This window comes from Peromyscus maniculatus, chromosome 4 (assembly GCF_049852395.1).
Source record: "Peromyscus maniculatus bairdii isolate BWxNUB_F1_BW_parent chromosome 4, HU_Pman_BW_mat_3.1, whole genome shotgun sequence".
NCBI lineage: Eukaryota > Metazoa > Chordata > Mammalia > Rodentia > Cricetidae > Peromyscus > Peromyscus maniculatus.
The window spans coordinates 56,766,242-56,779,867 of record NC_134855.1 but is presented as its reverse complement, the minus strand read 5'-3'; the positions used below and the strand labels follow the sequence as shown (position 1 = coordinate 56,779,867).

Here is a 13,626-nt window from a genome sequence, read left to right as displayed (position 1 = left end):
TATAATATGCCCAATAATCCATCAAATAACCACCAGCTTGAGTCTTCATTCAGTTTCAACTTCCTTTCCCATTTCTCTTAAGTAAATGAATTAAGACGATACTCTCATTGGTCTGAGTTCACTATCTATGAAACACTATAGAAGGTTTGTGGTTTTTTGTTTTTTTTTCCATAGTTGTTTTGCATTCTGTGTGGTCATGGTTAAATTTTTTAGTTTGGGGTATAAACATTCCCATGCCATGTTGTCCTCAACCAGACTGCTATTCTCATGCCAGTTGTAGTGAACAATTTATTGGGAAGGTAGTTAGTCCTTTGGACTAAGCATGGATGCAATGCAGACAACAAGAAATACACAAGGACTTAGGGAACCAGCCTGGTTCTACTGCCCGGCAACTTCACAAGTGGAGGCCAGTCACGGTGTCTCCATGCAACTCTAGTTTCTATACTGTAAAATGAACATCATTATTTATAGTTTCTTTGGTACTATTGTTAAAAAAATGAGTGTATGCAAGCATCTGAAGTTTTCAAATAAAAAGGTAGACAATTACTTATTTGAAAACAGAACAACAAGCATTAGAAAAATAGCACTTATTAACCAGTATCAGTAAAATGTCTTTGTATCAGTCTGAAAAAATGAATTCACCCCTCTTACAGGTTTCTCCAACAGTTTTGGAAGGCTGAACTGGATTCATTTAGTCACACACTGACATCTAGTGGAGATCTATGGTGTGCTGTGGGCTACCTTACACCCTAAAACAGTGGTTCTCAACCTTCCTAATGCTACAACCCTTTACTACAGTTCCTCATGTTGTGGTGACCCCAACCATAAAATTATTTTTATTGCTACTTGGTAACTGTAATTTTGCTGATGTTATGAATTGTCAATATCTGATATGCAGGATATCTGATGTGCAACCAAAAGGATTCACGGCCCATAGGTTGAGGACCACTGGCCTAAAAGAAGCAAAATAACCACAAACCTTTATTAAAAGCATCAAGAACTGATATTAAGAGATTGAGCTATGAGATATCTTCTTTAAGTCTTGCTTTTAATGTTGGGCAGTACACAAGGCAGAATGAGCTAGGGGACAGTGGAGGTGTGGGTGGTGAGGAGCTACCTGGTCCTGTGATGTTGGAGAGTTCCACCAAACAACTTTCTAACTACAACTCTAAAGAACACGTAACTATACTCACTAACTCTTTTTAAGAGTGGACACAAGCAAGTCAATTTTCTTAAAAAAAAAGGGAAATGAAGGGAAGATAAGAAGCATTTCCTGGGTTTTCTAGCACATATCATGAGCTAACTATTCTCCATGGTTAGAATTTTATTAATTCCAGACAAGCATATATTATGTGTAGGTTTTACATATTACTAAGCATCTACCTGAATCTACTTACCACATTCTGAAATAAAATATGTAAGATGTTTTTTCTATTTTCCCAAGCTTTGCAAAGTATGTAGCACTATCAATAAAAGCATGATATTTTCCCTAAGAAACAAAACTGAGGGCCCAGAAGGAAGTCGATATAACACCTTCATATTTTATTTAATATACAAGTATTCAAATCAAGTAAAATTAATATTTAAAGATTGTTATAGCCACGCTTTTATCTGCTACAAACTGAATTTAAACCATGTCCCCTCCACCGCCTTAGTGAAGCTGGACTGAGTACAGATGGTCTGATCCACATCAGGCTACTTCCTTTTTCTCCACTGGTATCAACCACAGGATGGCTTCCTTGTTCCAATGGACAGGAGAACCTGAAGAGGAATTCTGGAAGCTGGAATAAAGAATATATATACACATGGCTGTGTGCTTAGTGTCTGACTGGCTCATGACAGACTTTCCATCACATCACTTCTGGGGAAAGAGAAAAAACAAAACAAGAAAAAAAAAAACAGGAAAGTGAAAACCTCTTACTGTTGGTCTGGAACAGTACTAAATAAAATCCTCAAAAACTATGCATGGTACAGATTTCCTCCTGAGAAGAATGTGTATGAGACTGCTGTCACTACATCCAAAATAATTCCAATTCTTAAAATGTTTTCCCTCTTTCATTGCTTCTGTGAATCTGAATTTCTAGAAATGATTGTCAAGACCAGCCCTGGAGTGTAAAAATCCTAAGTGAACCTTAAGGCAGCCACATTACATACACAAACTATCTATCCTTAAATATAATTGTTGGCCTTCTTAAATGTAAAAGAAATAAAAAGGCAGGAAGAAATTAGGGGGAAGTGGACGTGAGAGTGAAGAGCTGTTTGGTACTGTGATGTTGGAGACTTCCACTAAACATCCTTTTAATTTACAATCCTAAAGGACACATTGCTATACTCAGTTGCTCTGAGTACATCATACCAAACTGGTATGTAGGAAGACAAACTCACATCAGTCTTCAGCAATAGTGAATTCCAATCTTCAGAGCTGAGACAAAAACAAGCAAGCAAGCAAGCAAGCAAGCAAACAAAACAACGAAATAGACAGGACACAGCCAGAGACCAAGCAAAAGCATGTTCTACAGTGAAATGTCATGCTGCATAGAACTTAATGGTATTTTCTTACATTTGTTCTCCAAATAACTCACAATGCCTATTGTTTTGCCACTAAATAATTTTCTCCCTCACTACATTTTTGCAGTGTTGTTCATTGGCTTTAGCCCAATTATACAACTGAAAAAAAAATATTCAGATTCCAAGAAGTAGAAAAACAAAATCCCAGTTACAGACAAGATAGCAAATAAAACCGGTGATGACACTGTTTGGTCTTGAAGTTCGGCTTACTAAAGATCCAGAAATCAGAACTTCAGTATCGACTATCATTAGAATGTTTTATTCACTAAATATGATACATTACTTCCCCGGTTTACTGAGAATACACTGAAGTTTTTAAGTTGTGATCCCCATGTTTGTTCTTTTTAAAGGAAACTGTCAAAGTATGATAGGCTGTAAACTTGGCAATGTTTTCATAAACATGTATCATAATTTTACTGGATGGTAGGTTTTGACAGCAATAGAGTCCTGGGCAGGACTCCAGTTTTGAAACTAAGGCTACTATTTCTATTTTGTAAAATAAGCAGATTCTGGTCATTTTCATAAGCTGTTAATTATGGTGGGGGGTAATATGTCCCACTAAGTTGGTCTTCTAGCTCCATTCTCTGAGGAAAATGTATTATGGAATAGTTTTCCAGATGGGTTCAAAGCTGTAAATGCTAAAGACAAGGCAGCTATTAGAAGAGCAATCCATGGCATGTTCTATGGGATGAATCTACATGTGGTCAGAGTACCTGTATACAATGTATTTAATCTCAGAAAAAGAATTTGCAGTAACAGTGCAGAATGGATAACTAAAATTTCACCAGAACCCACCACCCTTTGTGATCTGGGCTTCCCTAGACATCAAGAAAATACAGACAAGTCTGACTTGGAGAAGCAGAGGAAACTTTATTGATCTCTTTAACCTTCCAGCAATGAGAGCAAGCACAACAGTATTTTTAACCCACGCTCAAGAGTACACCTTTTTCCAGAATTTAAATGGGTGGATGGTTATCCCAGTACAGTGCCTCCCTAAATCACACCTTGCTGGTCCACCATCACCATCACCATCACAGGCAACACCCACACCTCAGTGCCAAAGGAAATGTGTCTGTACTTTCTTTCCAGGAGTCCCCACTGGAGTACTACTGGAGCACTGTATCTTCCTGTGGGCTTTTGGAATCCCATGATAATTTATAGCTAGTATTCCTGGATGATAAACAGGGTTATGTTAATTCTACTTTAAAAATACATGAAAAAAAATACATTAAGAAGGATGTTGCCGGGCGGTGGTGGCGCACGCCTTTAATCCCAGCACTCGGGAGGCAGAGCCAGGCGGATCTCTGTGAGTTCGAGGCCAGCCTGGGCTACCAAGTGAGTTCCAGGAAAGGCGCAAAGCTACACTGAGAAACCCTGTCTCAAAAAAAAAAAAAAAAAAAAAGAAGGATGTAATAAGCTGTAAAAAATACAAAACAATTTCCAATTTTAGTTACCAAGATACAGGACTTGAGAAATGCTAATGGATTTGTGACATGCCCTTCTATAAACACAGACTTGAGAGACTCTATTAATTGCGCATAATGTTCTATGGGATGAATCTACATGTGGTCAGAGTACCTGTATACAATGTATTTAATCTCAGAAATCTCAGCCCTGGCATAAATGGGGAGTGCAGTTTAAGTGTTTGAGAAGAGGCACTGATGGGAATAAACTTATTTGAGGTGACCACCCCGCACCTTTAAATCACTCCAGTAATATATGAACACTTTGTTTACCATGAGCTTAACGAATGGTTAACTTTAAGCCTGGGAGATTTTGTGTGCACATTAAATACAACCAAGTACTAGCTAGTCTTACTAGAACCAGCACTACGATGACAAAACCGGAGACACGTGCCAAACTGCCAGGTAGGACTTATCCACCGAGTAAGAACTTGCCTCCTCATGAAGCCTCATTTCATGAAGGTGCCTATATATAGTTAAATATGGGTACATGTAGTTTGCGTCTTTGGAAGCTAAGATTTCCAAATACTCAAATTCTGAGGGAAGAAAAGTACAAAGTAGCCCACTCATCACTGAATTATTTTGGACTAAACAGAAAGCTCAATTTTAGCACTGCCAAATGCTCTTAGGTACAGACAGCAATGTGCCACCTCACCATCTGTCTTGAAGCACCAAGTCCACGTTTAAAATACGAATGTGCCTAGCAACGAATCTTAAGCAATGTATGTGTTGGTGCTTAACAGACACTTAAACATGGTCAGGTCACAGGGCTACATGTATCAACTTTTAACTACTACAAGGAAAGTACAAAGATGTCAGAGTATCCAAGAATTGCAGTGTTCTAAACAGAAGAAAGCCTTGAAGTAGAGTCCAACGATTCATGATGCATCACTATCATTATTTCTCTGAGCAAGTATTTACAATGGACAGATTCAAAGGTTGCAGTCGGCAAGAGTGACCCTTGATTTTCACTACAAAACAAACATGTAGAGCGGCTGACATGGACACTGCTTCATCAAGAGTACAGTGACAGAAAGTGAGGCTTCTGCAGAATGTGAACTTGTATCTGTTCAACAACAGGCAACCACTAACGTCGTATGAGTGGGAACTGTAAGATGGAGCTTGTATGGGAGAGAGCTATATGCTAGCAGTGTGAAGAATGGACTAGAGTCTGCATCTGGACAAGAAAGTATTCCTTTAACAAGGTTCTGGTAGACAAGGAATAACCAAACACTGGACTTAAACAATAAGGTTAGAAAGGAAAATAAACTGACCCAAAGTCCTTCAGAAATAAGGAAAATAAAGCAATTATCAAGTTGCTTCTATATGAACTATGTTAAAGAATATTACAATCAATTTAACTTTGGAAAATAGGCATAGTCTATTTAAGTTCAGGGGGAAAAAACATTTACATGAGCTGGTACATGAACAATTACAGCAAATGGTCTTTTTTTTTTCCCCCCTCTCCTTTGGTACTTTCTACAATCTAGCTTGGACCTAATCACAGGCTTAAACAAAACTGCACTTGTAAAAGTCATTGATGCAAAGCACCCCCCAGGTAGATAATGAAAATGACCATTTGAGTCTTTTCTTGATTCCTGAATGCCACCTGATGCAAGGAGCCCCTTCTGGCATCCCTACAACTCCTCACTTCCTTTCTAGGTACTTCCACTCTCCTGGGATTCCTTGTGATGTAGAGTTAACCACCCCAGCAGCACTCACTTGGCACAGAAGCTTGGGCCTTTCCATAGTGTGAATGCTGCATCTTCACAAAAGCACATGCCTAGTCCAGATCTGACTGCAACGCAGATGTGCACATCCACTGTCTAAACATCCACTGCAGTGTTTAGTCAGGCACTTCAAAGCCAGACTGTCAAAAATAAAGCTCTTAGCCTTCCTCCTGACCCTTTTCCCTCCAGACTCCCTCACAAATATATCCTTCTGGTCTGTTCAAGTCCCATGCATTGGTCCTTTTTCCACATCACACAGTCAAGTCTTATCAAATATTGTTAGCTCTATCTTCAATCCAGGCACAGGCATGTCTTATGAGTCATACTGTCACCCAGGTCAGGGCCGCTTATATCACTTATCTGGACTATTGTACTGGTCTCCTAATTGATCCCCCTGTTCTCGAATTTCCATACAGGTGTCCTCTCCCTTATTCACATCCTCACTCTCTCATTTTTCTTTCCCCTAACAGTAATCAGAGACCTAACAAAACTTGCCATGACCTGTATCTTTGGGGTAAAAAGACCCTCAAAGAGCAGCTTCCTATTTACAATAGCCAAAGCCCATCCAAGACCCCCAAATCATTCCATTTACCTCATCTTGTCCTAGCTTCCTACCCTTAGTGCTCACCCTACTCCAGTTTCACACACTTATTCTTGAACATAGTGCTTTCCTACTATGGAGTCCTTTCACCAGCCATTCCTTCTGGTATACTCTTATCTGGCTTATCCTTCAAGTTCAGCTCTTTCAAGCTCTTATTTTTCTGTCCATGTCTTTACTAGCCACCCTCAACTCAGCTGTTGTTTCTAAAGGAGTTTTACTGGGAAAATGAAGATAACATACAATCTTAAACAACTAGGATATACAAGGATCTGAAAATTCCTATCTCCCTACCTTTGAAGACTTGGGACCATGATACAGGATACTACCTGCTTAAAAGAAAATACCAACTTCCCTTTTCCCTCCCAACACCCACTCTCTATTTCCTTCTGCTTCGGTTTGCAATATACCTCTTACTATCTAATAAACACAACTTTTCTTTAGGACTCCCTGTGTTTTAAAGTATTTAAGGATAGGGTTTTTTTTTTTTTGGAGCTCTAGTCTCTGCTACTAAGCATCCAGGACAACATTAATTTGTCCAAGTACACACATCATAATGTACTGATGGAGTAAAATGAATTGGATACATTATTTCTGAAAGCCTCATTAGTGAAGATGATAGATACAAGTAGAATGTAATATGCATTTTTAAATGTGCCATTTAAAAACCTATAGAAAACTCATATATATTATATATAATCTTCATCACTGTTTGGAGATATAATTATAACCGTCACTGTTTGGTCAGGACAAATTCAGAAGGTTAGTGTTCCACTAACAATGATGAAGGAAGCAGGTAACGGGAACCAGTAGATCCCTCTCTTTACTCCCCTTAGTCTTTATACTCCACAAAAAATTACTGTTCATCACTTCATAGATGGTAACATGAAGCTGGACATAATTCCTCCAAACTCAGATCACTAGGAACTGATAAACTTCCTTTGGGTTCTTGACTGCCAGGCTTCTGATGCCAGCACTGTTCAAGCACCAACTTCTCAGAGGGTTTTCTTCCATCGTTATCACACCGAGGTGGGCCCAGTTTGCTCAGCTGATTTAAATACTCTTAAGTGAGATAACTGGAATTAGAAAGTCACTTTCCAATTAGACTTATTAGAACAATTATTGAGCAACAGAGTAAAAGGCAGCTTTTTTATCTTTATGTTATTATATTTCCCCTTTTCATAGACCCTGTAAATAGGAAATCTCAGTAATTACTTTCAATATTCAAGGGCAGCTCTCTACTACATAGCAGTATACAGCATATTATATACTTCTACATAGTTCCTTTTTCCTCAAAGTATTTTTTGTTAAAATAATACCCTCAAAGACATCATTTCCCTTCTTTCCTAAAATACTGGGACACAGTCATGAATATCTTAACAAAGGGAATATACTCTGAGAAATACGAGGATAGCCCTTCATCATTGAAAAAACAGAGTACACTTCAACTAGGCTACATATAACCCAAGAAACACCATTTGTAAAATCCACTTGTCAAAATGCTGGCACACGGGACACAAGTCTACATATGCTTCTTTGTGGTATTTTTTCTTTTTATGAATAAAAGGGGGCTAAGAAAATACCAATGATAATGGGAAACTGTGTACAATTATAATTAAGAATGATATCTGGTATATTGATGAACTTTTAAAATTTTAAGATTAATTCATTCTTCATTCTAAGACACTGAAAAAAGTGTTATTACTTGGCACATTTTAACAGGAATAACCAAAGCAGCAATTACCATGTACAAAGCACTGCAATCACTGTATTGAGGATTTAAAGACATGCTCTGTTATACAGACAAATGCCATGTGGTGTGGGACAGCCTTAAGCTGAAGATTTACCTCCATGATGATAAAATAATCATCCAGCTAGCAGCTACGTTAGAGACCAGGTATTGAGACAGAGGAAGAGGATATATGATGTCTTCCCAGGGCTCACTAGCCAAACATACAGACGTGGTATTAAACTGAACGAAGTAAAATGCCAAAACACAAGTCACAGACAGTGAATATGAAGAGTTATTTTAAAGACTGTTCTTCCTCATTTTGTGTGTATGTACAATGTCTAAGAGGAGGTTTTCTCTTTCCACCTTGAGTGTGTTTTCGGGGCCGACTCGGGCGGTTATGTTTGCATGGCAAGTACCTGGATCTGCTGAGCCATTTTGCTAGACCAAGAGTGTTTTTAAAATGTCAGTTAGTATGAAGTTTATTGAACATTATATAGATCGAATATGTTTGCTAAACATTATACCAACGTTTTTATTGTTATATCAGCAAAGACATCTGCTCAACCTCTCATTCAGCAGAAAACGAATACATTTTTTAACAAAGACATGTTTTTCTTTTGCTAGGGAGAAAAAAATCTATCTGGACAGGAAAGTGATAATAAGGATGTGAAAATGTATTCATCTATTTATGTTTCATACTCTCTAAATAAACCAATCAATTATCAAGCACTTAAACTCTGAAGAACAAACTCTTAACGTAAATCAGTTAATGGGTTATGCAGTATATGCATCTTCTAACCACTACCTGACCACCAAAAAGAAAAAGATAAAAAGAAGTTCTTGACTTTTAGGGAGGGCACCTGGCTTGTTGCTGATAATGGAAAATAAATACATACTTGATTCTTTGTGATGCTTGTGTAGATGGTATCTCAGAAAAACAGACTGATAAACTAACAGGTAAATGAGAGCAATGTGACAGAAATATTCAAAGGGGTAGACCTGAAAGAAACTGAGGGGATTTGAGGGAGGAAATCTTTCAGTGAATTGCATGAGACAGACCTTCATGAATGAGGTAATCGCCATGTCTCCATGCCAAGCTATTTATGTTATTCTCCGTTCTATCTTAGGCCACATCTAGGACTAAGCTCTGGCGCTCTGCTGCATAATCTACATTTAATGACAAAGACCAAAGGATGTCTGTACCTACCCTTGTGCCCAAATTTGCATCATATGCTCTTTAAACTCCACCCCCCACCAACACATGAAGTTTAGCTTCTTAGTATTTAGGGATGTTGACACTGCAAGTTCTTACTTAAAATTCACTCTGGTCTTCTAGTCCAAACACAAGCAGTTGCAAGCCCAGCAGGTGACAAACTAGAAGACTCTGGTTCCAGGGCATTCCCTACAGAGAGCTGCTTGTGAGTTCAACAGTCAGGAAGGAACGGAAAGGAAGCAGCAAGAGCAGAAGCACAAATGCATAAGCCTGTGAGGTGATCTAGTCTTGCCTCAGTTCTAGGTTAACAAGGTGGACGATGTCTGACAGTGAGCAAGGCTTTAACACCATTGGTAAAGCAGTTACAGAAACCACTTGGCAATATAGTCTATAACCATGCTGAAAGCACTAACAGTCCACCGTGTGTAAATGTTCCATTGTACACTGAAGACAAACACTCTTTAAAACACCGAAGATCTTCCTAAGGAAAAACTGAGCCTTTTTTTGGAGTGAGATTTGACTTAAATAATGTATATGTATTAAAATGTAATTATTTTCACTGGGGTATTGCTTGAAAGAACTAATGTAACTAGAAATAAACAAAGATGCTTGTACATTTACTTACTCTGAATAAGGAACATTAACTGAAATATAACCATGATGCAATTATTGTCGGATTAGTTTCTTAAAGCAGTTCAACAAAAAGCAATTGATGTTTCAGCTCATACTTAAATGATCCATCTAAATGCACCATATAAATTGTAACTAACAGTGTGTTAATGACATGTATTAACATGATAACTGAAGTTTCAGAACTGCAACTGCCACATACTTGTTGTTCTTTTATTACTTGAACACCATCGAATACCAGTGGACTGACTCAAGTTCTTTACAAATCAGAGCAAAACTCAAAAAAGTTCTTCTGAGAAAAGGTAGCATGGGTCAAATTACAAATTTTTATCCCAATTAGTTAAGATTTCCTAGTTCAAAAGAAAAGGCCGTGTCCAGATAATTAAAATACCATACTTGATATGCTTATCAATACAAGCTTTTTGATGTGGTTATGTAAGATGGTTTTTAGTATTACTTGAATGAAAAAAACATTGTCAAGTTTTTAAACAAGGAAAACTATTTTAAGTGTTCCCGTGACAAATATTAACAAGCTACTTCATCTTCATTAAAAATAAGTCTGAAACTAAAATAGATTAAAGATCTACTCAAACAATTCTTTATCGAATTTCAGAAGTTGTAATTAATCGATGAAGAATTCTTTTACAGGCAACAGTTATAGCAGGTATGCATATCGGACACTGCTTTGTGCATTGCGCAGCTCCTCAGAGGGTCTGATGGGATGGATACATGGTGGCTCGGTCACTCTCAGACATTTACAAGTTACAGTAGGAACAGCAATGCAACACCACAGCAATATGCAGAACGAAAGCTCTCTAGCACCAAGAGAAACTCATTACCCTCGGGTACAGAATGACCAAGTTCAGCAGTGGGATGAAGTCCTTTCTGCAGCTTACCATGGCTAATTAAAATTGTTTTGACTTTCATACAAAGCCTCCACTCATCACATCGACTTAACTGTGGATTTTTTAATTTCTGTTTAAAATAAAAATCAGAAGTTTCCCAAGATAAAGCTTAAATCTTCAAAACATTAACATGTTGTTCATCGTTCCTCTATAAAAGGGTACTGGTGTGTGTGTGTGTGTGTGTGTGTGTGGTGCTGAGGATGCCAAGGCAGCCTCTACCACTGAGCTACCATTCCCCAGCCCAAAGCAATACTAGCTCTGATCCTAATAATAAATTTCCATAAATTTTATATTACTGTATTACCATATTTAGAACCGGAAAAGACACTCACCACAGATAATTTATTCCAGGCACAGGGGGAAAAAATAGTACAGTTATATTGTTTACAATTCTCTTAAGAAAGCTTAATAATTACAAGCTAAATAGTATACTTAATAATTACAGTTAGAAGTAATTTAACCTCTAAATCCGTACAATTTAGTATGTCTTCAACTGAGAGTGCCACATCTGCACACTAACACACCTTCTATCTTCAGGAAAAAGAGGGCCTTTGAGCCTCTGGCTACACTTGCTGGCCATGTATCACAGTAACAATAATGCACCATAAAAATTCAAGATCAGGATTAAAGGGAAAAGCACCATAGAAAAGAAATCACAGAATAGCAACAATTATCTGACAATATTGCCCAACTTTGAATAGACATCACCAATTTGGAAACAAAATATTATGTAAGACATGGATAGAGTCCTGAATAACCCAGGACTTCATTTTCAACTCAAATACTACATCATCAATGTAGAATTCATGTTTTTTTTTTCTTTTTTAAAGGCCAATGGTTTAAATCCAGCTTCACATTTAAGCCACTATATTCTCTCCTTAAAGGAAAAAACTCTACACACTTAGATTTTTAAATGTTTTCAATTTAATAATTCATTCATTTGTACTAGTCCTTAATAATCCATCTTCATATCCACATCTTTATTTCATCAACAATCATCTCAGACACACCTTCTGACAAGACTTTCAACATTACGACAAGAAACTATGCCTTCAGGAGCATGTTTATTGTGTTTGAGATGATACATCAGTGCTCTCTGAGCTACAAAGGGTAAAAGGAAATCCTCTCATTACAAACTGACAAAGGTAAAAGGTAAAACATTTTCACAACAGCATGAACCACATACTCAGAAATAGATCTGGGCTTAATACAAATGACATAATTCCTAGTCATCTACAGCTACTTTTATAACTTCATACAGATAATGAATTAGGCTAAAATGCACTATAATATTTGGTAGACTTCAGGACCAGTATCCTTAGTACATCACAAAATACATTTTGATATCCCAAAGAAGCAAGACTTGCAAGTAGGCATTTTAAACGTAACTAATCTACAGCTACGAAGTTCTACTCTTTATAGCATTTACCTTTTGGGGGAGTCTCCCAGTCTCCAAAGGATAAAGGCAGAGAGTAGAATCAGTATAACATATACACAGAAGTCCGTATTGTAAAGGCTATAAAGATCCGCAGCACAGTGGGAAGAGGCCTTCTGCTCCTTCACACTGCATACAAATTATGAGAATTATGTTGCGTATCTCTTGGTCCACTGTCTGGCTATCCTGTCATGTTCTGCTCTGTTGGTCAAATACTGAGTGGCTATGCTTCCAACCAGAGGATCCGCTGGAAAAGTAAAAACGACATTAAGATATCATGTGTGCTTTACATGTACAGTTCTAACATGGTATTATATTGAAAGTTATATTTTCGTAGCATTTTAAATAAGGAATGTTTTAATTTTTTCCAAAGAAAATAATATATTTTTTAAAATAATAAAATAATATATTTTTAATATTAAAAAAGCCCCCTTCACTAAAAAAGTCAATGGTAAATTAACAAGGATTTTTTTTTTTTTTTTTTTTTGGTTTTTCGAGACAGGGTTTCTCTGTGTAGCTTTGCGCCTTTTCTGGAACTCACTTGGTAGCCCAGGCTGGCCTCGAACTCACAGAGATCCACCTGGCTCTGCCTCCCGAGTGCTGGGATTAAAGGCGTGTGCCACCACCGCCCGGCTTAAGAGATATATTTAACAAATACTTTTAACTTTATTGAGAATCATACTGACTACTGTATTCACATTATTTCTACTTGCGTCTCTGCCCGAACCACCCCCTCAAATTCAAGACCTCTTCCATTATCATTGTTACATATGTGTGCATCCTCCCCTCCTTTTAGGTACACGTGCTTAGGGCAACCATTTAGGAATAGATAGCCTATCGGGATAGTCTCTAGAAAAGACATAGTCTTCTTTCTGATTGTAACTCTTCATTTAGGGTAGGGACACACACACACACACACACACACACACACACACACACACACACACACACACACACACACTGGCATGCCAACTGCTGATGTTACTGTGCAGGTCTTGCTTAGGAAACCTAAGATATTCTGTTGAGATATTAAGGATGCAGCGTCCTGATCATGCTATTCTTGACATTTTATTCAACTATGAAAGTGCAGTAGATAGAAGCTGCATTTTTGTCTTGTTATGCATCTTAATGTAAGTTTTATATAAAGCTTCCATCTCATAATGCTATTCAGAATGAAATGTTCCCTGATGGTCATACAGTTATGTCTCTAACTGTAAACATAAGTCACTAAAAAACTGACCTGCCATTTCATTTTAAATATAAATTTGAAGTAAAAGTTGAATCTGAGATAAAAATTCTCAGCAAAGTATGTGCACATGGTACAGAAAGTGTTCCAAAATAAGCCAACAGAG

At 37.6% G+C, this 13,626-nt stretch overlaps 1 protein-coding gene across 2 annotated transcripts in view; it reads right to left on the bottom strand.

The window, feature by feature from the left end:
• Positions 1-11,884: 11,884 nt before the first annotated feature.
• Ube2e3 (ubiquitin conjugating enzyme E2 E3) overlaps positions 11,885-13,626 on the bottom strand; it is a 59,924-nt gene continuing 58,182 nt past the window's right edge. For both annotated transcript variants that reach the window (XM_076569761.1, XM_076569762.1), the window contains exon 6: positions 11,885-12,521. In XM_076569761.1, coding sequence (XP_076425876.1) covers positions 12,424-12,521 — 98 coding nt within the window. In that variant the 3' untranslated portion in view covers positions 11,885-12,423. The remainder of the gene's footprint in view (positions 12,522-13,626) is intronic.